The sequence below is a fragment of the Scyliorhinus canicula genome, chromosome 9 (genome assembly GCF_902713615.1).
Source record: "Scyliorhinus canicula chromosome 9, sScyCan1.1, whole genome shotgun sequence".
In the NCBI taxonomy this organism is placed as follows: Eukaryota; Metazoa; Chordata; class Chondrichthyes; order Carcharhiniformes; family Scyliorhinidae; genus Scyliorhinus; species Scyliorhinus canicula.
The window spans coordinates 136222825-136249472 of NC_052154.1; the positions used below are offsets into that span (position 1 = coordinate 136222825).

General features: G+C 43.9%; 1 protein-coding gene across 6 annotated transcripts in view; it reads right to left on the reverse strand.

The window, feature by feature from the left end:
- The window catches only part of LOC119971728 (synaptotagmin-7-like), an 883832-nt gene that overhangs the window by 258559 nt on the left and 598625 nt on the right, over window positions 1-26648 (reverse strand). For 3 of the 6 annotated variants that reach the window (XM_038807685.1, XM_038807688.1, XM_038807687.1), the window contains 2 exons: window positions 2937-3068; window positions 2244-2447 (listed from right to left, as the gene is read on the reverse strand). The exons of 2 other annotated variants lie outside the window; for them this stretch is intronic. In XM_038807685.1, coding sequence (XP_038663613.1) covers window positions 2244-2447; window positions 2937-3068 — 336 coding nt within the window. The remainder of the gene's footprint in view (window positions 1-2243; window positions 2448-2936; window positions 3069-26648) is intronic. One more of the 6 variants, XM_038807689.1, reaches the window with a different exon arrangement.

A 26648-nucleotide genomic window follows, 5' to 3' on the forward strand; every position in this document is an offset into this window, starting at 1 on the left:
ACTCTATACAAAACATCGCGCCTGAATCCCAGTCTGGAAACAAACCATGCCAATCACATTTATTTGTCTTGTTCTTTGATGAGAATTAAACCGTAATAAATAGGAGAATCTCCTGAACAAATAGAATGCCTTCTGTACAACAAATCAAATGTGCATTCATATACTACACAATAACACTAAACAAAGTGCCTTAGTGATTTAGGTTAAAGTTTAACACCAATGGCAACATTAACATTGTAATTGTACTTATAGTTAAGTGAAACATGAGTGTGGAAAGTGTTATAATTGTGAAACAGCGCACAAAGAGATTGGACATGAATCCTTACCTGATTATATATTCCTGTTTACTATGTGATCAAGAATCAATTGGCAACAAACTTACAAAAAAGTTACATTTGTTTTGATGTGTGAAAAATTAGATGTAGCTAATTTATGATGTCATAAAGAATTGCTTGTATTCCGTAATTATAAAAGAGTATGGAATCTAGGGGCAGCATGGTGTATTTTTGGGATTAATTTGGTGTGGGGAAGATTTTCAGGCTCCCAATGGGCAGTGCCTGGCTGCATCTAAAACAGAAGACTATGATTTCCCAAAGCTTTATGATGATGGGTGTAGCTTGCAACAGAGTCAGGCAGTGGAGGTCCCTCAAACCAACGCTCTATACCTTATACAACCCTTATTTTAGGACAAGGCTTTCTCAGGTCTTTGCTCCCATATGTGGAGTACCTAACGAAAAAACAATTCAATGCTCGTATTGTAAAAATGAATAACTAACAGGCAGAGATTATTGCCTTCTTCGCAGGAAGCTAGAATTTGAAGAGCTTCTTTGGCACCAAGATTCAGATATGTTCAAAGATGAAAGAAATTCAATAAACCAAATTCAAAGCTCTATCCAATCTTCCTAGGGTTTCCGAGGCTCCAGAAAACATAACTGCACTTCAATTCTGCCACAGAAACAATTGCCAGGGATTACCAAGACAACCATTCCTAATAGAGGACCAGGAAAAATGGGCACATGCACAATACTGAATCATTAAGGAAGCCTGACACCACACACCACAAGCTAATATAGACAAATATACATCCCTAAATGGGAGTTCATAAAAAACCACAAATACAATTAACTTTTACTGCATAAAATTCAGCCACAGATACAAGCCATCATTGCAGAGTAATATTTAGCAAGTCATTGAGGATATATTGTCTCACTAAAATTCTGTGGCAATCACAGTGATCTATCCTGTGCACGAAAAGATTCCGTTCTCTCTAAATGGATAATGTTTTCTTAATTTAACAGAGAAAAGTAACTCAATCATCAACTACCCAAAATTAACCCACATCGCTTTTTCCAACTTGGTTCTATGCCTCTTTCTGATATAAGATATACTGAAAATTAAAGATACAAGTAGCATGTAATTTTCATTTTTCTCCAAGTATAAGCTGCTGAGTATGTGTATGAAAATGGACCTTGCTGCTTCTAAACTTTCCATGACCCAACTTGGTCAGGTGGAGTTCTCCATTGCGTTTTTTTAATAAAAGACCTTTTGCAAAACAAAGTACATTGTTTGAATTATTTCAAATAAATATGGGAATATATGTTTTGATAAAAATCAATCAGCAGGCCTGTTTAAAGCCATTGTTTCATTGACTACAATGAGCCAGTGCTTTTCTGGCTGACTGTAGGGAGCCAGTGCTTTTATGGCAAGTACAGCCAATGAAAAGAATAGTATCAGGAAAAAGAACAATGCCAAGTTCCACCTGCTAAATAGGAGACTTCATGCCTGTCAATTTATTGCAATCTAATCAGAAGTCTGGACAAACCTTTTGGTTTGCCAATTTGCAGCATATCACTGTGGGCAAAGAGCATTTGTCTCCCACAAAGCCAGTTAATTACAGGGAGAGAGCAGATCCTGAAATCTGCAATGAAACCCAGCATTTGTTATTCCTAAGGCAAGCTAAATAAAATGTTAGTGAGACATTTCAGTGGTGCTGTGTGAATGATATGACAAATTAATTGTGATGGTGAGTCAATGCATAAATCGCGCTTTATAAGATATAAATGTTCTTAAAATCCATACATGTAAAAATGTGATGGACAAACGATGTGATCCAGAGCTTCAGAGGAGCCACATGAGGTGAAGACATGTTATAAATTGTCTGCAAAAATCATTTTTAAATCAAAAGATTGGTTTCTCCAGCCAGCACAGTCTCAGTAAGTATGTAACTACCCATTTAAACTCACTTAGCTTGGTTGAGCTTGCCCGATGCTAGGAGAGTCTGGACTGTGTGCCAGCGCCCACCTTTCCCAACCTTGCCATTGGCAGCTTCACCCCGATTATTGTTGGAAGATCCGCTGCTCTTCATGCTGTTGCTGCGGGTTTGCTTCTCGGCCATGCGGGTTTCTTTCTCAGCTACTGAAGCTTTGTTACCGGACATGAGAGAGCCACTAATACGGACAGGAAGCAGAGTGGACAGAGAATGAGTCAGCCCTAATTGAAGATTGGAGTAAAGTAGTTATGCTGTTACAGTGTGACAGTGCACACCTAAAGAACCCTTCCTTCCAAAGCTCAAAAAAAATAAACAGCAAAAGGAGATTAAGCAGTCAGAAAAATGCCATCAGCATCCATATTACAGATCAGACAATCATTTCGTAAAGTTAGTTCTGCTACACAGTGTTGCAGAGGGAATGCTTGCACAGGCCTCAGTAAGCAACACTCTGCTATTCCACACATGAGGATCAAATGAGGAAGGATTTTCAGTTGTGAACGTCAAGCAAGGTATAGAAGGGTTGTTCATCTCCATGGGATCAAGCTGTTCATGGGGTTGCAGAAGGATTGGGAGTGGGTGTGAGTGGATGATTGGTTGGATGGGTAGGAAACAGAGGAAGGAAGCATTGTACATACTATAGACAACCAAATCATCGAAAGAAACTCACTTGAGTGAAAGTCGTGGGTCACCATAAGGTGCATAAGGCGAAATATTTAGAATGAACTCCTTTGGAGGGTAGGAACTCCATTTCTTTTGCACTGTGCTGTCATTGTTATTCCAAAAGTCTTTGTCAAGATCACTAGAGTAGCAGAGAGAGAAGAAAAGAGGGAAACACAACAGAAACTGAAATATGAAAAAAATGACTGTTAAATTTTGGAGTTTATTTTTCTTATCACTGTAGGCGAATGGCAGCTCGGGTGGTGATAAAATTCACTTTCAGATGAAGCATCATTAAGCAACTGAATTCAATGGGGATCAACAGTCTGACAGAGTTAATTTCCAAATCTTTGGGAAATTTAAAAGCATAATTCTTCTCTAAAAGTTATGGTTTAAAGAAAATAAATTGGCTTAAAGAAAATAATATGTGCATTAGTGGATTTAAGAACATTAGCATTCTGCTAAATGAGAGACATACTGCAGGGAGAAAAAACAGCTAGAATATGTTAGTCAGGAGCAAGTCAAGTTAGGTTCAATAAAAATGGCTTCCTTTGATGACTCTTTTGCAAAGCTCACAGTAATTGAACTAAAATTAATACTGATTGAGGACATGATGGGACTGAAGTACTTTGAATACATACCCCAAAATACCCAATGAATGGGCTCTGTTTTCTTAAAGCATAGCTAAAGGATGGTGGAAGTCCCAGTGCATGATGCCACTCAGCTGGTTTAGCAGATTCTGAGACCCTTCTGCTACTGTGCTTATAAACACCACTTCTGCTGATCTTTCTTTCACAGTATGTGATTTATATTTTAAATACAGTATTTGATTGTTAAGTCAAGCATTGATACATAACTTACAGCAAAAGTTATGCCTTGAACTGTTTAATTGATCACACATGGTATAAAGTGTGTAGATTAAAAAAAAAAATCCATGTACTTGAATGAGAGAGAGAAGAAAAGAGAGGTCATCAAACACATGTAGGCAGCAGCAGTGTACGTCACCAAATCTCTAAAATGTGCAATGAGCTGTAATAGACATTATTGTAAATCAGGTAAAGCTTGTTACAGGGATCATACCATTCTAAATAAATCATTCCAAGATGCTATATTGAATTACATCTTGCAACAAAACAAATATGTTTATGTAATGTACCAACTAATCTTAACCCTTGTCAGCACTACAGAAACATTTATTTATGGTATTTTGAAAATATCTGGAGTTTGCTTCACCAAAGCATTTGTGTCATGTGACTGTCCTCCCATTTTCATCACTGGCACCTTTAAGAACACTGAAGCCGGGTGAAGTTGGGTGAAGAGGAATCTCTTTCCAGAAAATAATTTTCACTGTAGTTTACTGAGGCTAGCTGATAATAACAGCATATAAAGACTGTGGGTTGGATTTTCTGTTTACGGTCACGTTCCCCGCTGTTGGGATCTAGCCATCCAACATCCATCTTCGCAGGATTGAACAATTAATGGCCAAAGTGGGGCAATTGTGATCCAGTTAAGCATGAGCAGGCTCATTGCTGGTGGACGAAGAGGCCGTCCAGAACTTTAGAGAGCTATACTCTGCCAATGCAGGTAAGGGAGAAAGAGGGTGCCCCAAGATGATGTGCCCTGTCAGCACTATTGAAATTGTTGACTGGCCCAGCTGCCAGACCACCTTGGTGGAGGAAGTAATTAACTATTCAAAGGGAGAGCTGTGGATGCAGCTGGGGCTGTGGCCATTTGAAAGTTTGTTGCAAGGGAAAGGTGGGAATATTTTTTTTAAAGATTTGGAGCACTGGGCCAACATCCGCCTTTGGAGGTCACTGGCTGTGTTTCAGCTACCAGGAGGGTGTGAGTTCTGACCAACAACTGGACAATTCCAGTTGGCGAGGGAGAGGGAACTCCATAAGCCCCTTAATTTACTACCCACCTCTTGCAGAAGGCCGTTGTTGTCCCTCTGATGAGATCACTTTGAAAATGGCCTGCAGGTAGGAAGATGCGGCAAACTAGAATCCCACTCTCCCAGGACAAATGTTCTGCCTGCTGAACTCTTGCCCTACCTTCACCAAGCTTCAAGTAGCCAGCTCTTTAGCTCACTGACACCAGAAAATACAGCAATATCCCACCAGATAGAATGAATGCATTTCTGCAGTGACATTCTGTTTACACTGGAGTGAGGAATGTTAGAGTGCAATGGATTTTTAAAATCTGCCACGTTCAAAATTAATTATTACACAATCATCTGCAAAAGATGAAGTGCAAGGAAAAGTCCATCTATTCTATCTTATCAAGCACTTCCAGGTCAAAAGTTAAACATGTTGGGAGCAACATATTGCATCCACGACACAGCCTATGGAGTGCACCAAGTTAAGATACAGCAGAGTAAATCTCTCTCTGCAGTGTTTTATCAAGTACTATTAAAGCAAGCAACTATAATTCCACAGAGTAAAGATCCACTGGCCCTTTCCCATGAAACAATTCCAGGCCAGGCATAACATTTGATTAAAAGTAGTGTAAACATCAATGCATGATTTGATATGCTGTAGAAAGGTGTAGAATTCTCAGGTATTAGGAGGAGTTCTACAGATGGAATGGTTTCAGCCAAACCAAACCAATATCAATACCCTTGCATTGAGATGAATAGAGCAAGGGAAATTTAAACTACTACAGGGGTGATGCATTATCAATTACCACAAAGACGAGAGTAGTGGAATAATCAAGGCTCTATTGATCAAAGATGTTGTGCCTCCTGTAGCTGGAACCAGAATAGCTGCAGCACCGGCGAGCACACACATTTATATGCCGCCTACTGGGTGGAGCCAGCAGGCAGGGATTTACCCATGTACCTCTATTATACGTGTCTTACCGTAATACATATAATACTGCTAGTGGTGACTATCACATTCACCCCCTGTTTAAAAAAGTGCCTGGCGGGGGTGGTGGAAAACTTTACAAGTTTAGTCTGTTGGGGGCCTTGATCCTCCTCTGTGATCGCCTCAGTCCTGGTGCTGATATGGGCACCGACTTGGTCACCTGTGACTCTGGGGAGTTGCTGTCTCGTGGACAGGAGGTGCCTGGCAGGAATTTACCCACGCACCTCTACGATACGTGTCTTACCATAATACATATAATACTGCTAGTGGTGACTACCACAAGGGGCAGGAACAATTCTTCAATATATTGAGGAGGGTTTAATGATAAGTACTGTGATGAATCAAAAATATTCTAACAAAGCTCAAGGGTGAAATTGAGAAATATGTCAGAGCAGATAGGGGAGAGGTTAAGGAGAAGAACACTGAGGTAAAAGATAAAAGAACATAAGATAGGCCATTTAGTCCCTCAAGCCTAAATCACCATTTAATGAGATCTGTGATCGAACTCCATATATTTTTACCCCATATCCCTTTATAGCTTTGGATAACAAAAACCTATTCATTTTAGATTTTGAATTTACAATTGATCTAACATCAGTTACCACTTCTGGTGGACAGTTCCAAACTTCTATCTATCACCCTTTGCATGCTGAAGTGTTTCCTAATTTCACCCCTAAAAGGTCAGGATCTAATCTGTGCCTCCGGGCATTTAACTCCCCAGCCAGTGAAAATAGTTTCTCACCATCTATCCTGCTTATTCTCTTCCGTATCTTCAAAACTGTGATCAAAACACTGATAAACCTTTAAATTCTATCTAAAAGGAAAACTTTAGACCATGAGATTTTAAGATTTAGGAGCAGAAATAGGCCATTCAGCCCATCAAGTCTGTGCTGCCATTCAGTCAAATCATGACTGATGTGATATGCTAATCCTCAACTCAACTTTTCCACCTTATCCTCATAACCATAGATTCCCTTACTAATTAAAAATATATCTCAGCCTTGAACATACTCAATAACCCAGACTCCTGGTCTGTGGTAAATAATTCCACAGATTCATTTACTTCAGAGATAATGTTTTTATTTTATCTGTCTTAAATGAGCAACCCCTTACTATGCCCCCTGCGCTTAAACTCTCCCACATGAGGAACAACCTCTCAAGACTTACTTACCCCGTCAAGCCCCGTGAGAATCCTACATGTCTCAATAAGGTTGCCTCTCATTCTTCTAAACTACAGTGAGTACAGGCCCACCCTACTCAACCTCTCCTCAAAACAAAATCCCTCCATACTAGGGATCAACCTCGTGAACCTTCTCTGGACTGCCTCCAATGCCAGTGTATCTTTCCTTGGATAAGGGGACCAATACTCTGATTCCTTTGTATTCTAGTCCTCTAAATATAAAGGCCAGTATTCCTCTAAAGCTTTTAGTTATGTCCTGTACCTTTTCATGACATTTTAATTTGGATCCTCACCCCACAGGCCGCCCCTGGAATCCTCCATGCCAAGGTCCCGCCGGCTGAGAGCAGGTGTGAACGCCGTCGGCGGCACTCGGGTTTTTTGCAACTGCCATTCGGCCCATCCCAGGCCGAGAATCGTGGGGGGGGGGGGGGCGCATAGAGCGGCCCCAGCCTGGTGCTGTGCCGACCACGCCTGTGCCAATAGTGCCGATTCTCCACTCTGAGGAGAATCGCATCCCGGCGTCGGGGCACTGGTCGTGGGGATTCTCCGGCCCGGCCCCAGGCTGAGAGGATCCCTCCCAATGAATTGCTTGGGGTCCCAATAGAGATCCTTGTGGAATACCATGAGTCACATCCTACCCATTATCCCTACTCTGACTTGTGTTGCGAAGCCAATTTCCTGTCCAAGTCATTAATTTTCCTTCAATTCCATGGGCTTCAAGTTCAGCCAACAGTTTCTTTATGAGAGACTTTTTCAAATGCTTTTTGGAGGTCCATATAAATAACATTCATAGGCACCATCTGTACACCAGTTCAGTCTGCTTTTCAAAAGTTCAATCAGTTCTATCAGGCACGAGCTACACTTTACAAATCTATTCTGACTCACTTTGATCAGCTGAAAGTTTTCAAGGTATTCAGTCACCTCCATCCTTAATTGTAGACTCTTGGTGGACGTTTCCATTATTTGCACAGAGTGCAGGCTGAGGCGGGAAAACTGGTGTGCAGCTGGCTTTTTGTGCCACATTTTGCAAGAAATCTTCTGGCGTGGTCCATACAGCATGGCAGGTGCCCTGACGGCACCTAGCAACTTCCTGACAATAGAGGTTAGGCTAATTGGTTTATAATTCCTGAGATTCCCTCTCTCACCTTTCTTAAGCGTGAGTGTGAGCAGTTGAGGATTCTCTTGGCAGAGCAGATGAAGTTATTCATGCATTTGTGGTACTACAGGGGAGTTCTCGGGTGTTGTCCCTGCACACTGACCACTTTGGAGACATACTCCAATGCTGTCGGTCTGATGGCTCAGCTGCCTCCTTCCTTCCTCAGGGTAGAGGATGCCTGTCCTGGCCTCCATTGCATTGAACAGCATATCAACGGAAGTGTCACTGAATCTGGGGACTGGAGATCCCGGTGATCCGTGGATCATCTCTTCCTACAACAGTGGGTAAGTTGATGTCCAGGTGCCTTAATATGGTGCGTGGGTATGACAGCAGGGCCGTGCCATCCAGTCCACCCCAACACACACAACATTGGGAAACCCCAACTGCACAATTAATTAGGCCAGCATCGTGCAATTCGGGCAAATTTCCACTGGCCTCCGCAGCGGGAAACACTGACTTAGACCTGGAATGGAAAATTCCACCCACAGACCTTTACTGCACACAGGGTCACAGAACTGCTTGTGTCTGCATCAGCTCTGACCTAACTAACTTAGTCCCATTTCCCATAAGTTCAACATTCTTCATTTCATTTATCCACTCTTTAATAAACATCTTATCAATATTTCTGATGCATCCTATGCAATAACAACTGGCTAAATTCTCCAAACCTCTGTGATTTATCTTTTGGTGTTCATAAGTTTTCTGACTTGGATCCAGTGGAAACATTTGTTCCCAATTTATCCCCAAAGTCCTGATAAGATTGAAACAGATATATTGTAATAGGATGTATCGCCAAAACAATGTAATATTAAACAAGAAGCACAACAATGTCATTGTACAAGAAAGTGTATCGGCACCATACAGGGTACAATATGGAATTCTGGTGCACGAATGTGGTGGAAGTCTGAACATGTGATGCCTCTTGACTGATTAGTATTATTATTGCAACAACACACGAAGAAAGTAAAAAGGAACCTGTCTCATTATGATCTAACCCTACCTCACATTCCTCATCAAAGGGCGAAGAATCTCAATGCTTGGTGAACTTTGCTTCACAATGATAGGAAGAGAAGGTATTGAAGGATAATAAAGCAACAATTATATTGGTCTAAAAAATCAAGAATTGATTATAAAATATTTAACAGCAGACCACTTGGACAACAATGTCAGGATCGGACAGAGTCAGCATGGATTTACAAAAGGGAAATAATGCTTGACAAGTCTACTGGAATTCTTCGAGTGTGTAACAAGTAGAGTTGCTGAGGGGGAGCCAGTGGATGTGGTTTATTTGGATTTTCTAAAGGCATTCGACAAGATCCCGTATAAGAGATTAGAGTGTAAAATTAAAGGGCATCGGATTGGGTTTAGTGTACTGAGATGTATAGAAAACTGGTTGGCACACAAGAATTGTTTTCCAGTGATTAGTGGGATACCGCAGTGCTAGGACCCCAGCTATTCACAATGCATTTTAATGATTTAGATGAGGGAATTAAATGTAATATCTCCAAATTTGCATATGACACAAAGCTGGGTGGGAGGGTGAGCGATGAGGAGGATGGGGAGAGATTTCAGTGTGGTTTGTACAAGTTGAGTGAATGGAAAAATGGCTGGCAGATGCAGCATAATGTGGATAAATACGAGGTTATCCATTTTGGTAGCAAAAACAGGAAGGCAGATTATTATTTGAATGGCTATAGATTGAGAGTTGAGAGAGAGGGCTGTGCAACAAAATCTGGGTGTCCTTGTACACCAGTCACTGAAAATAGGTATGTAGGTGCAGCAGGTGGTGAAGAAGGCAAATGGTCTGTTGGCCTTCATAGCGAGAATTTAAGTACAGGACCAGGGATGTCTTGCTGCAGTTATACAGGGTCTTGGTAAGACCACACCTGAAATATTGTGTGCAGTTTTAGTCTCCTTACCTGAGGAAGAATGTTCTTGCTCGAGAGGGAGTGCAGAGTTAATTTACCAGATTGATTTCTGGGGTGGCAGGGCTGTCTTAGGAGGAGAGTGAGTCAATTAGGAAAAGGGAGTTTGAAGGATGAGGGGGCATCTCAAAGAAATCTATAAAATTCTAACAGGACGAGATAGGGTAGATGCAGGAAGGATGTTCCCGATGATTGGAGAGTCCAAAACCAGGGGTCACAGTCTGAGGATACTGGGCAGACCATTTATAACTGAACGGAATGTCTTCACTCAGAGGGGTGAGGCTGTGGAATGCTCTACCACAGAAAGCAGTTGAGGCCAAACCATTGCAAGCTAACGCTGGAGTCGGAAAACACGATTGAGTGGCGAATTCTGCGCAGCTGAAAATCAAGGTTGTAGCCGGGTGCCCGATGGAATGTCATGCTCCAATGCCTCGACAGTGGCATGAATGCATTTAATGCTACACGTGCATTAACGGGCCCAACCGGGTATTCTCCGGGGCTCCCACACTACTCCTCCTCCGCCTGGAAGAATTACCAATTTGGGCTTTTAAAAATCAGGAAACAGGTGCAGTGGCTGCTGTGTGCAAGCCACACCACTCTATCATGTCTGTCTTTTACCCCCTGCAGACAATGGATTTCAGAATCCAACCAAGAATGGTTGCCATCACCATAGCCGTCGCAGCCCTGGGGGATGCACTGAGGCTGTACAATCTGGAGCTGCACAAGGAGGACCCTGCACCAGCGGAGCCTGTCGCATAGGAACAGGAGCCAGTTGGTGAGGATGGAGAGCCGGCCACCCAACAGGCCAAGGAGAGTTGGGAAGGCGGCGCCACATTAGGCCTCATGTGTACCGGTGAAGGGGTTTGGGGTGGAGAGGGATGGAGGTAGGGACGGGGCGTTAGTGGTGGCTGATCTGGGGGCCCTGGCCCAGGCACCCCCTCCCAATAACCTCCGGACAACCCCCCACTCTCCCAGTGCCACCTCTGCAGCCAGCCAAGCCCAGCCCATTCCTCACACCCTTGTGACAGAGCACTGAGGCAGGTTGAAACGTTTGTGAACAGGAGTCTATTGTGAACAAGTGAACATGTATCTACTGGTTTGTACCCTAGCCCCTAATGCTATCCTGTATGCTGTACCTGTGCCAACTTAACTGGTTTCTAACCTTCTGGCCTTAAGGACCCTAATGCTACGTCTAGGTGGATCCCCAGGATCTCATCCATGGGTGAGACAGCCTGCTGCGATTCCCGCCCTGTGACCTGTGTCCCTTTGGAAGCATCCACTGAAGCAACCGGGTCTTGACCGGCCCGACAGGGGTCCCAGGTGGTATGGTGCCACCTTGTTTTCCCCACTATCCAGCAGACACACTGCAGACAGGAGGGGTTGGGATGGGGGGGGGGGGGGAAAGAGTCCTAGGCACTGCAGTGTTCCAGTACCTCCCCTGCAGGATTAACCGGCAAGGGCCCCATCACCTCCTCCTCCCTCATGGTGCCCGATGACCCACGGGCTATCCCTTGTGATGGGGGTGTGGCCGGAGCAGGTTCCGGGGGCTCCGCTGCCATCTGGCACTGCCGTCCTGGAGGCCTGCTCTCATATAATCAGGTCTCAATGCTCGCTGCCATGGAGCACAGAAACTTGGCTACCTCCTTCTGGGACTGTGACACATCCCTCTGTGACTGCCTCATGTCAGCCAATGCCTGAGCAATGCCATCGACGGCTGCAGCCATGATCCATTGTCACTGGGCCAAGCTCAGGAGCGCTACTCCAATGTCCAGGTGGCCGTGGTGGATAGCTGATTGTGACAGGACCTGTTCTGTGCCTCAGCCACCACCCACACAGAGTGCCCTAGTCCTTGGACATCTTTACTCATGGCCGCTTCTTTCGTCCCAAGGCCTCCACCATGGAAGCCACCTGTGCAGTGGTGGCCTGGGTAACGAGCATGGTCGGCATCGCCTCCTGCCCCTGCAGGCAGTTGGACTCCTCCATCTGCACCTACAGGCGCTGGATGGTTGCAGACAGCACCTTATATAGGTGACCCAGCTCTGTGACTGCATCTCCAGTAGCTTCTGTGTTCCAGAAGCCCGAGATCTATCTGGATGGCAGATAGCGCCCCAGGAGCCTCTTTACTAACATGCCCTACTGAGGTGAGTGTCTCTAGGATGAGCATGAACGCCAACTAGTGGCTGGTCCTGTCCTTAGATTGGTACCCCGGGGAGTCGTGGGCTGGCGTTTGGGGGCTCGCTTCGCTGTCCATTGCCACCTCCTCGCTGGACATGTCCTGGGGTTGTGACACCAGAAGGGCCCGCCTCATCGCCTGCAAGTAGAGTGGTGGTGCAGGGGAGGTGGGTTTGTGAAGTGGTGTGGAGGTGGTGGGTTGCTGAGGTTAGGTGGTGTGGTTTGGGGGAAGTGGGGTGTTGGACTGCTGTGGTGGTGAGGGAGATGGGCTGCTGGCATTGGGGTGGCGTGGGGATTGTGCCATGTGTGCCACAGAGAGACCACAATTCAACAGGACCGTCACCTTGCGACTGCCCTCTCACTGGGCCCACTGACCAGGTGCCTGCCACTCCATGAGGGGCCACAGGTCCGGCGGGGCCCCCTTCAGTCTCCCTCTCCCTACGGTTATGTGCTTATGTGCTGCCTTCTCGGGGGGGGGGGCAGCACAGGGGTGGGCAGTGGTGGCCTTTGTGACAGGGCGCCCAGCCACGGCGGGCGATATGGGTGCTGGCATGTGGCGCAGGGAGGGATGAGAGCAGACTGCCGGTGGGTGGGGTTCAGTCACCCTCTGGATCGGGGGGGGGGGGGCAGTTTACGGCTGTGTGTGTGTGTTGGGATGTTGGTGCCAGGGGCCACTCACGCTGGCCACCCTGAGTAGGTCATGCTTCTTGCGCCGCTGCTGGCCGGTCCTGGCAGTCGGGCCCATGGCCCTCACAAGAATAAAGGATATGGGAGAGAAGCGGAACATGTTACTGTCTTGGATGATCAGCCATGATCATAAAGAATGGCGGAGAAGGCTCGAAGAACTGAATGGACAACTCCTACTCCTATTTTCTATGTTTCATCTAGTTATGTATCAGTAAATTATTAATTAACCATTCAAGCTTGATGGTGGACCTTTTAACAGTATTCATATTCAAGCATAGTTTTGTAGTATTATTTGCAATGCCCCCAAAAGTTTAGTAACATTGGAGCAGGAGACGGCAATTCTTCAGTTTCCTTTTTTTTTCTTTTTTTAAATAAATTTAGAGTACCCAATTAATTTTTCCCAATTAAGGGGCAATTTAGCGTTGTCAATCCACCTACCCTGCACATCTTTGGGTTGTGGGGGTGGAACACACGCAAACACGGGGAGAATGTGCGAACTCCACACGGACAGTGACCCAGAGCCGGGATCGAACCTGGGACCTCGGTGCCGTGAGGCAGCTGTGCTAACCACTGCGCCACCGTGCTGCCCATTCTTCAGTTTTCTATCACCACTTTCTAATTGAAGCAGGTTTGGAAAATTATGGTTTTATGGTCTACAATTTACACATTTATTCAGTTGTAGACAATTCCACAGGCTCACCACTCTCTGGGTGAAGAGATTTCTCCCCATTTCAGTCCCAAATGATCTACCCCATATCCTCAGACTGTGACCCCCTGGTTCTAGGCTCCTCCACCATTAGGAACATCCTTTCTGCATCTACCCTGTCGAGTCCTGTTAGAATTTTATATGTTTCTATGAGATTTCCCCCCCCCCCCTCTCCATTTCTTAAAAACTTCTACGTATATAATCCGAAGCACCTCAATCTTTCCTCATTTATCAGTCCCACCATCTGGTCCTGATGACTCATCAACTTTAAATTAACCTTCCTGGTACCTTCTCTTTTTAAAACTTTACTTTCCAGTAAATTTAGTATCTCAACTATTTTCTGTTTCTTGTGACTTTGACAGAATCTCCTTCCTTGAAAAAGGCAATTGCGAAGTAGTCATATAATGCTTCAGCCATGCCCTCTGCCTCTATGTGTAGATCCCCTTTTTGATACCAAACCATTCCCAAAACCTTTACTTTTGATTCCCTTTTAACTTAACTACTAGTCTCTTCTCATAACCTCTCTTTGCCTCTTTCATTTGCTTTTACCCTTCCCCTCTGAACTCAAGACACTCAGCCTGGTTCTCATTTGTATTATCAGCCTGACATCTGACATACACAACCCTTTTCTGGTTCACCTTATACTCGAGCCAGAGGGCACAGATTTAAGGTAATTGACAAAAAAAGTAAGGGTGACATGAGAACATTTTTAATGTAGGGTGATTAGATCTGGAATGCATTGCCTGAGTGGGTGGTAGAGGCAGGTTCAACTGAGACTTTCAAAAGAGAATTGGAATATTATTGGAAAAGAAAGGATTTGCAGGGAAACAGGGAAAAGGCAAAGAAGTTGTACTCGGTGAATTTCTCCTTAGAGGGCCAACACAGACATGATGGATTGATTGATCTAATTTATGCGATCACATTTCTATGATTGTTTTCATCACCCAGGGAGATCTGGCTTTGGTTGCTCTTTATTTCAATGTCATGGGAATGTACCTCAACTGCCCCCAAATATCTAATCTCTAAAGACAACCTGCTATTCAATTTCAGCTTTGTCTGCCAATCTTTCATTCCAAATTACCTTTGAACGGTTTGTTTTCATTCCACTTAAAAATTGGTCTTCCTCTAATTAAGTATTTCATCTTATTGTAGATTGCTCCTTATTTTTTTTCATGGCAAACCTAAACCTCGTGATCCGATGATCATGGTTTTAAATGTTCCCCCACTGACACATGATCTACCTCATTCCCCAGAATCAGATCCAGCAATAACTCTTTCTTCATTGGATCAGAAACATAATGATCAGAAACAAAATTCTAAATACTTCAGAAACTTCTTCCCCTTTCTGCCCTTTACACCATCACTATCTCAATCTGTATTAAAATTATAATTCAGGACAAAATTAAGTCACATCGATAAGTATGAGTTAATTAATAGAAGCCAAATTGGATTTTTTAAAGGCAAGTTGTATTTTACGAACACAATTGAGTTTTTGATGAGGGAACAGAGTTTTGCAATTGATGTGGTTTGCATGGACACTTGATAAAGTGCCATATAACATGCTTGTCAGCAAGGAACAGAAACATCTGGAGGTTAGCTAAGTGGTAGGGAACAGACAGTAATGGTGAATGGTTTTTAATCGAACTGGAGGCGATATACAATGGGGTTCCCCAGGGGCCAGTACTTTCACCACTACTTTTCTTTTTAAAATAAATTTAGAGTACCCAATTCTTTTTTTTCCAATTAAGGGGCAATTTAGTGTGGCCAATCCACCTACCCTGCACATATTTAGGCTGTGGGGGTGAGACCCACACAGCACAGGGATAATGTGCAAACTCCACACAGACAGTGACCTGGGGCAGGAATCGAACCCGGGACCTCGGCGCCGTGAGGCAACAGTGCTAACAACTCACCACCGTGCCGGCATACCACTACTTTTCTTGATTCATTTTAATGACCTAGACTTGGGTGTACAAGGTACAATTTCAAAATCTGAAGATGAGACAAAACTTGGAAGTATTGTGAATGAGGATATTTACAGACTTCAGGAGGACATAGGATGGGTAAACGGGCAGGGAGGTGGCAGCTGAAATTTAATAGGGAGAAGAGAAAAGTGATACATTTTGGTAGGAAGAATGAATTTTCAAATTTACAATTATTAAGTAGGTGCAGGGACAGAGATACATGGTGGCTTATGTGCACAACTGTTGAAGGCAGCAAGCAGGATTAGAAAAAGGTTAAGAGACATATAGGATCCAAGGCTTTGTAGACAGAAGTGTCGAGTGCAAAATAAGGACATTGTGGTGAACATTTATAAAGCATTTGTTTGGTCTCTACTGGAGTAGTGTGCCCAATTCTGGACAATGCACTTTAGGAAGGATGTGAAGACTTTGAAGAAGGTGCAGAAAAGATTTAAGAATGCTTCCAGCATTGAGGGGCTTCAGTTATGTGGATAGATTGATGAAGCTGGGTTGTTATCCTTAGAGAAAAGGAAGATGAGTGGGAATTTGTTAGAGATGTTCAAAATCATGAGAGGTTTAGAAAGAATAGATAATAAGAAACTTTGCAGCAGAAGGAATGAGAACCAGCAACCACCGATTTAAGGTGATTGGCAAATGAACCATGATGACATGACGAAAAATCTTTTTATCCAACGAGTGATTAGAATCTGGAATGTGTTGCCCGAGTGTGGTGGATGCAGGTACAACCATAGCTTTCAAAAGGGAATTGGATAAGCATCCAAGAGAAAAATATTTGCAGGGCTACAGGGATTAGATGGTAGAGTTGGACTAGTCGTGTTACTCAGGAAGGGAGTCAGTGCAGACACAATGTCCTCAATTAGATTTTTCTGTGCTGCAGCCATGATTCTAGGCCAGTTAGCACCCTGAGCCGGTTCGGACATTCAATATAATGGCTGATCTGTGACTTAACTCCCTTTACCCATCTTTGCCTCATATCCCTCAATATCTTTGGACAACAAAAATCTATCAATCTCAGATATGAAATTTACAATTGAACAGGCAACAATTTCTGATAATAGAAGTAAGTTCCAAATGTAGCATCCTTTGCATGTAGAAGCTTTTCCTAATTTCACTCCTGAGAGATGTGACTATGTGATACTATGCATCTGGTTCTCGACTCCCCAAGCAGTGGAAACATTTTATTTTTACTTACCCTTAATATCTTGAAAGGTTCAATCAGTGTCACTGCTAAACCTTCTAAATTCCTGGGAATACAACCTAGTTTGTGCAATCTCACTTTGAAATTTATCTCTTGAAATCTAGGTATCTTCCTGGTAAATTTACTTTGCAATCCCTCCAAGGCCAATACCCATCCTAAGGTGTGGCAACCAGAACTGCTCACAGTATTTCAGGTCTGTCCTAAATAGCACTATGTATAGGCGAAGTATGATTTCTACCGGCTTGAATTCTACGCCTCAATATAAAGACTAGGATTCCTTTGGCCCTTGCAATTTATTTTCTGTACCTATCCATTTTGATGCTCTATGTATCTGGACCCCCCCCCCCCCCCCCTCCACCCCCACCAAGTCTCTTTGAACATCTACTGTTTTATTTTCATATTGATAAAATACCTTGTTCAATCCATTTTAGATTCAAAACCTTACATTTTCTGCATTGAAATCCATTTGCCACAGCTTATTCAATTCACTTAATATATCTCTCTTCGTCATTTTATGCTTCCATCTACACCAGCCATAATCCTTGTGTCATCAGCAAATTTTAATATGTGGTTTTCTATTCCATCACCTAAATAATTGATAAATATGGTGAATAGTTGAGGACCCCAACACAAATCTTTATGGGACACCACCAATCACATCATGCCAGTTAGAGTACCTACCCGTTACCCCAGCTGTCTGTCTCCTGCTGCTTAGCCACTTTCCAATCAGGTCTAAATTTTCCTTTCAATTCCATAAACATCAACATTAGCCAACCATATTTTATGAGTGATTTTAATTAAACGTTTTCTGGAAGTGCAGATGATTATCATCCATAGGCATTACATTTAGTCGCCTCTTCAAAAATTCTATACGGTTCATTAAGCAGCACTGTAATGCAGTGGTTTGCACTGCTACCTCACAGCACCAGAGGCTCGGGTTCAATTGCTGCCTATGGTGACTGTGTGGAGTTTCCACTTTCTCATTGTGTCTGCGTGGGATTCCACCGGGTGCTCCGGTTTCCTCTTACTGTCCAAAGGTGAGCAGGTTAGGTGGATTGGCCCTGCTAAATTGCCCCATAGTGTCACATGTGCAGATTAGATGGAGTTATGGGGATAGAATGGGGGGGGGGGGGGCTCTTTCAGAGGGTTGGTGCAGACCCGATTGGCTGAATGGCCTTATTCCTTCGCACTGCATTCTATGTTCTAATTGTTCCAATTAGGCATGATGCATCCTTCACAAAACTGGGTTGGTTCATTCAGATCATCTGTAACTTTTCAAGGTATTCAGTCATCCTGCCCTTAATTTTAGATTCTAAAATTTTTTGCTAACTGGTGATAATTTCCTGGTTTTCCACTGTCACCTTTCCTAAATAATGCAATAACACACAACTTTGCTCTCTGAAGGAAGCATTATTGAGTCAAGATACTTTAGAAGATTACAGTTAGGGACCTGCAATGTTCTCATCTAAATTGTTGGGGTGGAAACCTTTGATTTTGGCGATTTGTCACATTTTGTGCCATTATTTTCTTAATTTCTCTTAATTTTTCGACATTAATTTTGGGAGTTTCTTGTTCTGATTTAACAGAAATTTTACGGGGTTAACTGTGTTTTTATGGTTACTCCTCCTTCCACCTCCTTGATTTTTTTTTAGCCCTTATGGTTGAACTTAGAACACTTCCAAATCATCGCTCTGTGGGTTTGGTAGCTTTAGAGCGGATAGTTGAATTTTAAAATAATCCAGTTTTCGTATGGGTGCTTTCACAATTTTTTGTTGAAACTTATCATCTCTGCTGAAATATCTCTATTGCACCTTTTTATGTATTACAGAACCAGAGAATGTACTAATTTTTGTGCTTTCAGCACGTGAAAAGCACATGTCAATTAAAGGATAAACGCCAGTCTTATCCGCATCCCAAGAATCAGGATACATATTAAAAACATACCGGCCTTCACCCAAGGAGTGACTAAAACATGAAAGTGAATCTCAAACGGGCCATCAAAGTGGTTGAGCAAAGCATTAAGTACCCTAGGTGGGTGAACAAGCGATCAGATACCCCAATCCTTTATGAAGGGCTGCTTGCTCTTCCTGCAGATGTTGACTGGCTTGTTCCCAGTATCACTGTAATTTTCTTTCTATCTCCCAAAACAGAGGCACTTTGATAAATCATATTAATGTTCAGCTCCAGGTAGGTGCTGTCTCATCTCCTGTCTCACAAGTTACTGGACAGTTTCTCACCGGTTTAGCCCACACTTAGAATTATTTTCAAACATGGGGAGCTGAATTGCGAGATCGGCGTGCCATTTTGAAAGTGTACCCTGGTCTCCATAAGTGAGCTTGTGTGTCTCCCACACCCCCCCACCCATGGGCAATGTCACCCCACACACACATGGGCATCACCCTCCAACCCCCAAAATGAGAACACCCCTCTTTCGGGCCCCTGCCACACCCCTCCCCCCTTTCAGGCTCTCCCACAGCCTCTTACCGCCTCCCTTCCAGGACCCCCACCAGTCACCCCATGCCAACCTCCCAGATGCCCCTTCTTACCTGACCTGCACCCCCCACCTTTCGTACCCCTCCTCCAGCCTCCTTTCATAGGCATGGCCCCCTTGAGACCTAACCCTTGGCAGTGCCACACTGGCACCCTGGCAGTGCTCCTGCCGATTTTGCAGTGCCACCTGGGCATCTTAGTGCCAGGGTGGCAGTGCCAAGATGCCAGCCTGGCAGTGCCAAGATGCCAGCCTGGCAGTGCCAAGATGCCAGCCTGGCAGTGCCAGGGTGCCCACGCTCCAGGGCGAGGGCCAGGGGCCAATGCCACCTTCTACCATTGGTATTCAGCTTTAGTTGCACTGTATCATGCTACCATGGAGAGAGGCACATTTGTGGACATTGCCCCCTTCCAGGGGTAGTGCTGGGGCTAGTGCGCAGGCACTGCCAGGAGGGTTCCCTTTGTCTGTGCAGGAGGGGTTGGGGGTGGAGGGGGGGGGGGGGGGAAGAGGGTCTCTGTGATCATTGGGGGGGGGTGGAGGAGGATCCTTGTTTTTATTTTTAAAGGGTTCTCCAATCTCTTGAACGCGGAGGTTGCTGGCGGGGCGGACTCACTTAGAGCCATGGGACCCACCTTCAGCATTTTTAAAAACTAAATTTCAAAAGATATGGCAGGAAAAGCCAACAGTAGAACGGATGGACAGCACACTGCTTTCCCTGCCAGAGTTGACACTTTTGTTAAAAAAAACAGAAAATTCCACCCAGTTCTATGGAAGTCATACTGTCATAGAGACATAGATGTTTACAGCATGGAAAGAGGCCCTTCCGGCCCAGCTGGTGCATGTCGACCAGTTTCTATCACTACACTAGTCCCACTTGCCGACCCACCCTGCCATGTAACTGTCTAACTGCTTTTTAAAGGGCAAAACTGTACCCGCCTCTACCACTGCCTCTAGCAGCCCATTCCAGATGCTCACCACCCTCTGTGTGAAGAAATTTCCACTCTGGTCTCTTTTGTATCTCTCTCCTCTCACTTTAAACCTATGTCCTCTCGTTCTCGACTGCTCTACCATAATAGTCCAACATGTGGCTCCTTAAATGTGTTTCAGCATATTAAATAACATGATAATTTCACTGACCTAACAAATTGGCCCCACATGCATTCAAGTCATTCAACCAAACCTCTACTGCAATGCCAGCAGATGGTTGGAACTTATCCCATGAGCAGGTGGGACACTTTAACATAGTGGGATTTTAGCATATATATGAGGCTGATACACCAGAAGAGTGCAAGTGGGATGGGGAGAGCAGAATGATCCATTGGCTTGGACACTTGAAGATAGCTAGATTTAAAGAAAAACTTTTTAAATCTCCTTTGATATGCAGAAATAGAATTTCTAACATATTTGGTAAGGGGCACTGCAGATGCTTCCTCATACTGCCCCAAAACCACTCCAGTCTTTGATGAATGCTGGTGTCGTCAGAAGCTGAAGTGGGTGACATTTATGGGATCATAATTCAAATCCTTAAGATACAACATAATGATTTTCTCTGCCATCATGTCTGTCCTGTACATGATTAAAATTAGGCTGATGATAACATACAAAGGCTACTTTGCAGAAGGAGCCTTAACCTGCATTCAACCTAACTGACTCCACTTGGGAGTAATTGATGGGAGAGTGCACAATGGATCTTTACTCTGCATCTAAACCATACTGACAACTTCACCTTTATATGACCTTTATTGTAATGGCCCTGTGAGGGCAGAGTATTGTCACTGGGTGCAAATTATCATTTTCCATTCTCTGGCACTGACATCCATCCTTGTTTTAAATATTTGAAAGAGATTACATGAAATACTGAATAAATTCAAGAAAATACACTGGCAATCAGGAAAGGAGGGCTCCTTGGGATTCAATTTGATTCAAAATATAATTCACTTTTGGGACCTCTTGAAATAATTCGGCCAAGCATATGTTTTTTAAAATTTACATTTTACATGCTTGATTAACAGCAAAGAACTGCCATTAACACCATTGGTTTTTTTGCAAGAAGTGAATTATCAAACATTTTCTACTTAAGTATCGGAATACAAATTGTTAATAAAAATACTTGCCAATCAATCATTTCTATGGTAATTTTCTTTTTGAAAAGTGGATTGAAACTGCTGCTGCTGATAGTTTCAGGAGGAGAGCGTTGTCCACCTCCTGCCACTGCTTTGACTTCAAACAGAAGAAAGCATTGGTGCCAGACAAATGTAAAACAGACGTATGATTTCATCACATTGCAGAATGTTTCTTTGGTATTGTGAACTTCTGTTAAATAACAATTAACTAACAAATATTCCTGTGGTCTTCAAAGAGTTAACATCTACTCCATAAAATGACCTTGAGTGGCTGCTGCAGTTGGTGCATAAATCATTGGCATTTTAGTCTTTAAGTGCTTTTGGCATGAGTCTGTCAACCTCAGTGCAATTTCCTAATGGCCATGAACCCACAGCACAGAACTGCTCCTAATTGGCATTAAATTGACCATCTGTGAGAGGCCACAGGATACCTAGTGTGGGACATAGAAAATGCCATTATGGTACAAAGTCGGGTGTTCTTCCGAGTCTGAGCCCTAGGCACCTTGTTGGGAATTTATACCCCGCATCTAACCATCCTTTGCCTGGCCAATGTGCCTGAAAGGAACAATGCTTTATTTCCCAGCACAACCATCGATCAGCTTGATGAGCACAAAAGATGCACAGAGAGTGAGTCACAAAATTGGGAGGCGTGGCTGGAAAGAAAACAATTTGTAAATAATTTTACTGGAAAACGCAAGTTTCACCTGACAGTACAATTTACAGATTGGTGCAATTTACTCTTGGGCCAGGGGTTACTACAGGCTGGATTATGGGCTACTATATTAATCTGACGGAGGAAAAGTAGCGGGGAATGGGACTAAAAAACACCAAGCAAATTTCAATGTGAAATGAGACCACTTTGAATGATCTTGGCAGGTTTTCAGAAAATCTTGGTAAATTGCTAAATCAGGGTGGCTGTGATGTTGTTGTAGCATTTCCGCCTGGATTTATTTTGATGATATGGAGGACTTGGAGCCAGCATCATGACTGTAACTCCATTGAGGGCTACAAATATAATTATTAGAAAGAAGAATGAATTCAAGTGTATATCACTGGAACCCCAAGGCTGGATTACAGAAACAGTAATGCCAATTAAATATAATACTGAAATTAGATTGATTGAAGACTGAAAATCTATTCTGATATGATTGCAGTACAACATCATTCAAATCATAAATGATGGAAGGGTTCCTATAATTGTGTGCTGAGTAGTCGAGGAAGGTGGCAGGGCCGGATGGGTTTCCGGTAGAATATTATAAAAAATTCAAGGATATGTTGGCACCCCTGATGGTGGGGATGTTTGAAGAGGCAATAAGGAAGGGGGTGTTGCCACAAACTTTGGGGCAGGCATCGATTTCCCTGTTGCTACAAAAACATAAGGATCCGACGGAGTGTGGGTCATATTGGCCCATATCACTTCTGAATGTAGACGCAAAAGTATTGGCAAAGGTACTGGCGGGGAGGCTGAAGGAGTGCCTCCTGAAGGTGATAGGTGAAGATCAGACGGGGTTCATCAGAGGGAGGAACCTCTTTTGAAACGTTAGAAGGGTATTGAACGTCGTTATGGCACCGGCAGAGGGGAAGGAAACAGAGGTGGTTGTGGCATTGGACGCTGAGAAGGTGTTTGGCCATGTAGAATGGGGGTACTTGATGGCAGTTCTGGAGCGGTTTGGGATTGGACCAACATTTGTGAACTGGGTAAAGCTACGATACAAGGAGCCGAGGGCGAGTGTCCGCCCAAATAACATCAGCTCAAGATACTTTTCTCTCCACCATGGGACTAGGCAGGGATGTCCTATGTCCTCCCTGCTGTTTGCACTCGCAATTGAGCCACTGGCCATCGCATAAAGAAGTTTGCGGGTATGGAAAGGAATAGTGCGGGGGGGCGGGTGTTGAGCATAGGGTGTCCTTACATGCTGATGACTTGCTGTTATATGTGTCGGAACCGAGTGTGTTGTTGGGGGAATATTGGAGCTGCTTCAAGTGTTTGGGTCTTTCTCAGGGTACAAACTAAATCTCGACAAGAGTGAATATTTTGTGGTGTCTCGGCCGGGGGTGGGGGCAGGGTTGGGGGGGGGGGGCTGCCATTCACTTTAGGTACCTGGGGGTGCAGGTTGTCCGGGAGTGGGGGTGGGGGCTCCCAGGTACAACATTTCTAGTTTGGTGGGGAGAGTGAAAGCTGATCTGGCAAGGTGGGATAGTCTCCCTTTGTCACTGGCGGGTCAGGTACAGGCGGTTAAAATGAACGTGTTGCCGTGATTTCTGTTTATTTTTCAATGCCAGCCGATTTTACTGCCAAAGGCTTTTTTTCAGAGAGATTGAGGGAAGGATTACTTTGTTCATATAGGGAGGGAATGTGGCCAGAGTTAGAAAGGTGCTGCCTCAGAAGGGAAGGCAGGCAGGGGGTTAGGGTCTTCCGAACCTGATGTATTACCACTGGGCGGCGAATGTGGAGAAGGTGCGGAGCTGGGTCAGAGGGGTTGATTCCCAAAGGGTCAGAACGGAGGAGGGTTTGTTCAGGGGGTTGGGATTGATAGCACTAACGCAGCATCGCTCCCGATAGCCCCGGGGGAATACTCAGGGAGTCCGGTAATAATAGCTTCATTGAGAATTTGGAGGCAGTTTCGCCAACAACGGGTTGGGGGCAGGGTCAAGGGAAATGCCGATTTGGGAGAACCACGGATTTGAGCCAGGGAGGTGGGATGGAAATTTTCGGAAATGGGAGGAGAAGGGGATTAAGACGCTAAAAGATTTGTTTCTTAGGGCTCGGTTTGCAGGATTGAAGGAGCTGGAAGCGAAGTATGGGCTGGAGCAGGGGGAAATGTTTAGATACATGCAGGTTCGAGAATTTGCCAGAAAGGAGATACAGAGCCTCCCGGTGGCGCCTGCCTCCACATTGCTGGAGAAGGTGCTGATGACAGGGGGACTGGAGAAAGGGGCAGTGTCGGAGCTATTTTGGAAGAGGAGAAGGCACCACTGGAAAGGATCAAAGCAAAGTGGGAGGAAGAATTGGGAAAGGATATAGAGGAGGGGTTCTGGTGTGAGGTGCGCCGGAGAGTGAATGCCTCCACCTCGAGCGCGAGGTTGGGGCTGATACAACTGAAGGTGGGATACAGAGCATACCTCACGAGGGCGAGGATGAGCCGATTCTTTGAAGGAGTAGAAGATGTGTGTGAACATTGCGGGGGCGGGAGGCCCGCTAGTCACGTAATCACGTTCATATGTTTTGGTTCTGTCCAAAGCTAGAGGATTACTGGAAGGAGGTTTTTAGGATAATTTCTAAAGTTGTGCATGTCAAAATGGACCCGGACCCCCGGGAGGCCATATTCAGGGTGTCGGACCAGCCATGGTTGAAAACAGGTGCGGAGGCAGATGTTGTAACCTTCGCCTCATTGATCGCCCGAAGGTGGATCCTGATAGGCTGGAGAGCAACCTCTCCACCCTGTGCCCTGGCATGGCGGGGGGACCTGTTGGAATTCCTGACTCTTGAGAAGGTTCAGTTTGAACTGAGGGGAAGGATGGAGAGGTTCCACAATTCAATGGCATTATTCATGATGTACTTTCAAGAACTGGATAACATCGACCATTGGTTGGTGTGTGTGGGTGGGAGGGGGACTGTGTGTGTTACTGGCAACAATGGGTGATCCCCAATTCCTTTTTGTCATTTGGTTGTGTGAACATGCGGGCTAATGTTTGGGGTTTGGTGGGAGGATGGGATCGTTGTTATTGATATGGGGATTGACATATTTGTTACTGATTATTGTTTATTGTAGGTGGTTGTAAATTTGGGAGAAAATGTGAAAAAGGAGGGGAATAAAAATATTTTTAAAAAATATTATCTGCTTAGTATATATTTCATTGTTGTTCCAAAAACTGAATAAAAATGAGTGTGCTACAAAATCATTAATGATGATCAGTAATCAACAGACTTCTGATCTGCAAAATTGTCTCACATTGTATGCTGGCAATGGAATGGATAATGGAATACAGAGGGACTCTTTACCTGCTCTTGATCTAAAATCATGCTGGACTTCTGACAGTAGAAGTTCCCATGTCATAGTTCAGCAAGTGTGATTACCATCGTTATGCAATGAATAGTGCTGCAGTTTGGACAATTTAATGAAAAGTCAGAGGGAAGCAATTGACCAACACCATGTGTAATAAATGATTGAGTCTCAAGAAAAGTGGAGATGAGTATGTAATCACCACATCTCTGAAATTCTCTTACAAAAGCGATAGGTACTTTTAAATCATTACTGGACTATTTCCAGTACTTGTGCTGCAGGAATAAACCCCAGTGCAAAACTGCTGCAATGCTCACCCACCCAGGGAGGGACTGCCCTGTGTACCATGTCCCATATCATTCCATAGTTAAATATGAAGCAGCACTTATAATCTCGGCTAAAGTCGATCATTTTAATCCAACCCAGCTGTGGATCTTACATAAAACCTATATAGATGACTGGACTGGTAGTTGTGGTACTCAAATCTAAGCTGACAAAATATGAATGATAATTGGATCACTGTGTATTACCTGGAAGAAAAAACAAAAGTGAAAATCAGAGTTAACAAGTTAAACTAATTTCATTTACAATCCAGAAGACTTAATTCATTGTTAAACGTTCACACAGACTTTGTCCTATAAACTGAGATAAAATAGTTCATTGTGATTTAAAGATATTCAACGGCAAGATAACAAGAAAATACATTGGATTTGGTTCATTTTCTAGCTTCAGATAAAAACATATTTTCAAATGACTTGTGTGACAAATGCAATGTCTGAAACAGCAGTTTTCTAGCAAGCCTCAGTGGACAGAGTAATCTTTACCACTTTATCACAGCTGCAGGCAACGCCTTTCAAGTTTCAATGCTTAAAAAGGGGAGAAAATGTCAAACAAGGTATATCGTTATAATCTAATAGCTGCAGCGAACAGCAATGCAACCAAAAGAGCAAAATTGTAATTTCACATAGACATCAATCTGAGGAATAGTTTAGAGAATCCCCACTGCCTCTCATGTTCAACTACACTCTCTTGAATGCTACAAGAAGGACAACCATTAGGTTTCCTTGCCATATTTCCTCCTTCTTCTACAGTTTCCTTTTTTGTTCCAGAATCTGCAGGAGAAACAGTCACCATCATTATTGAAGGGCCTCTCACACTTCAATGCTGGGTTTTGATTTTTGCCCCAGAAAGAATCATTCATTTAGATCACAACAGGACAGAGTCAAACATCTGACTT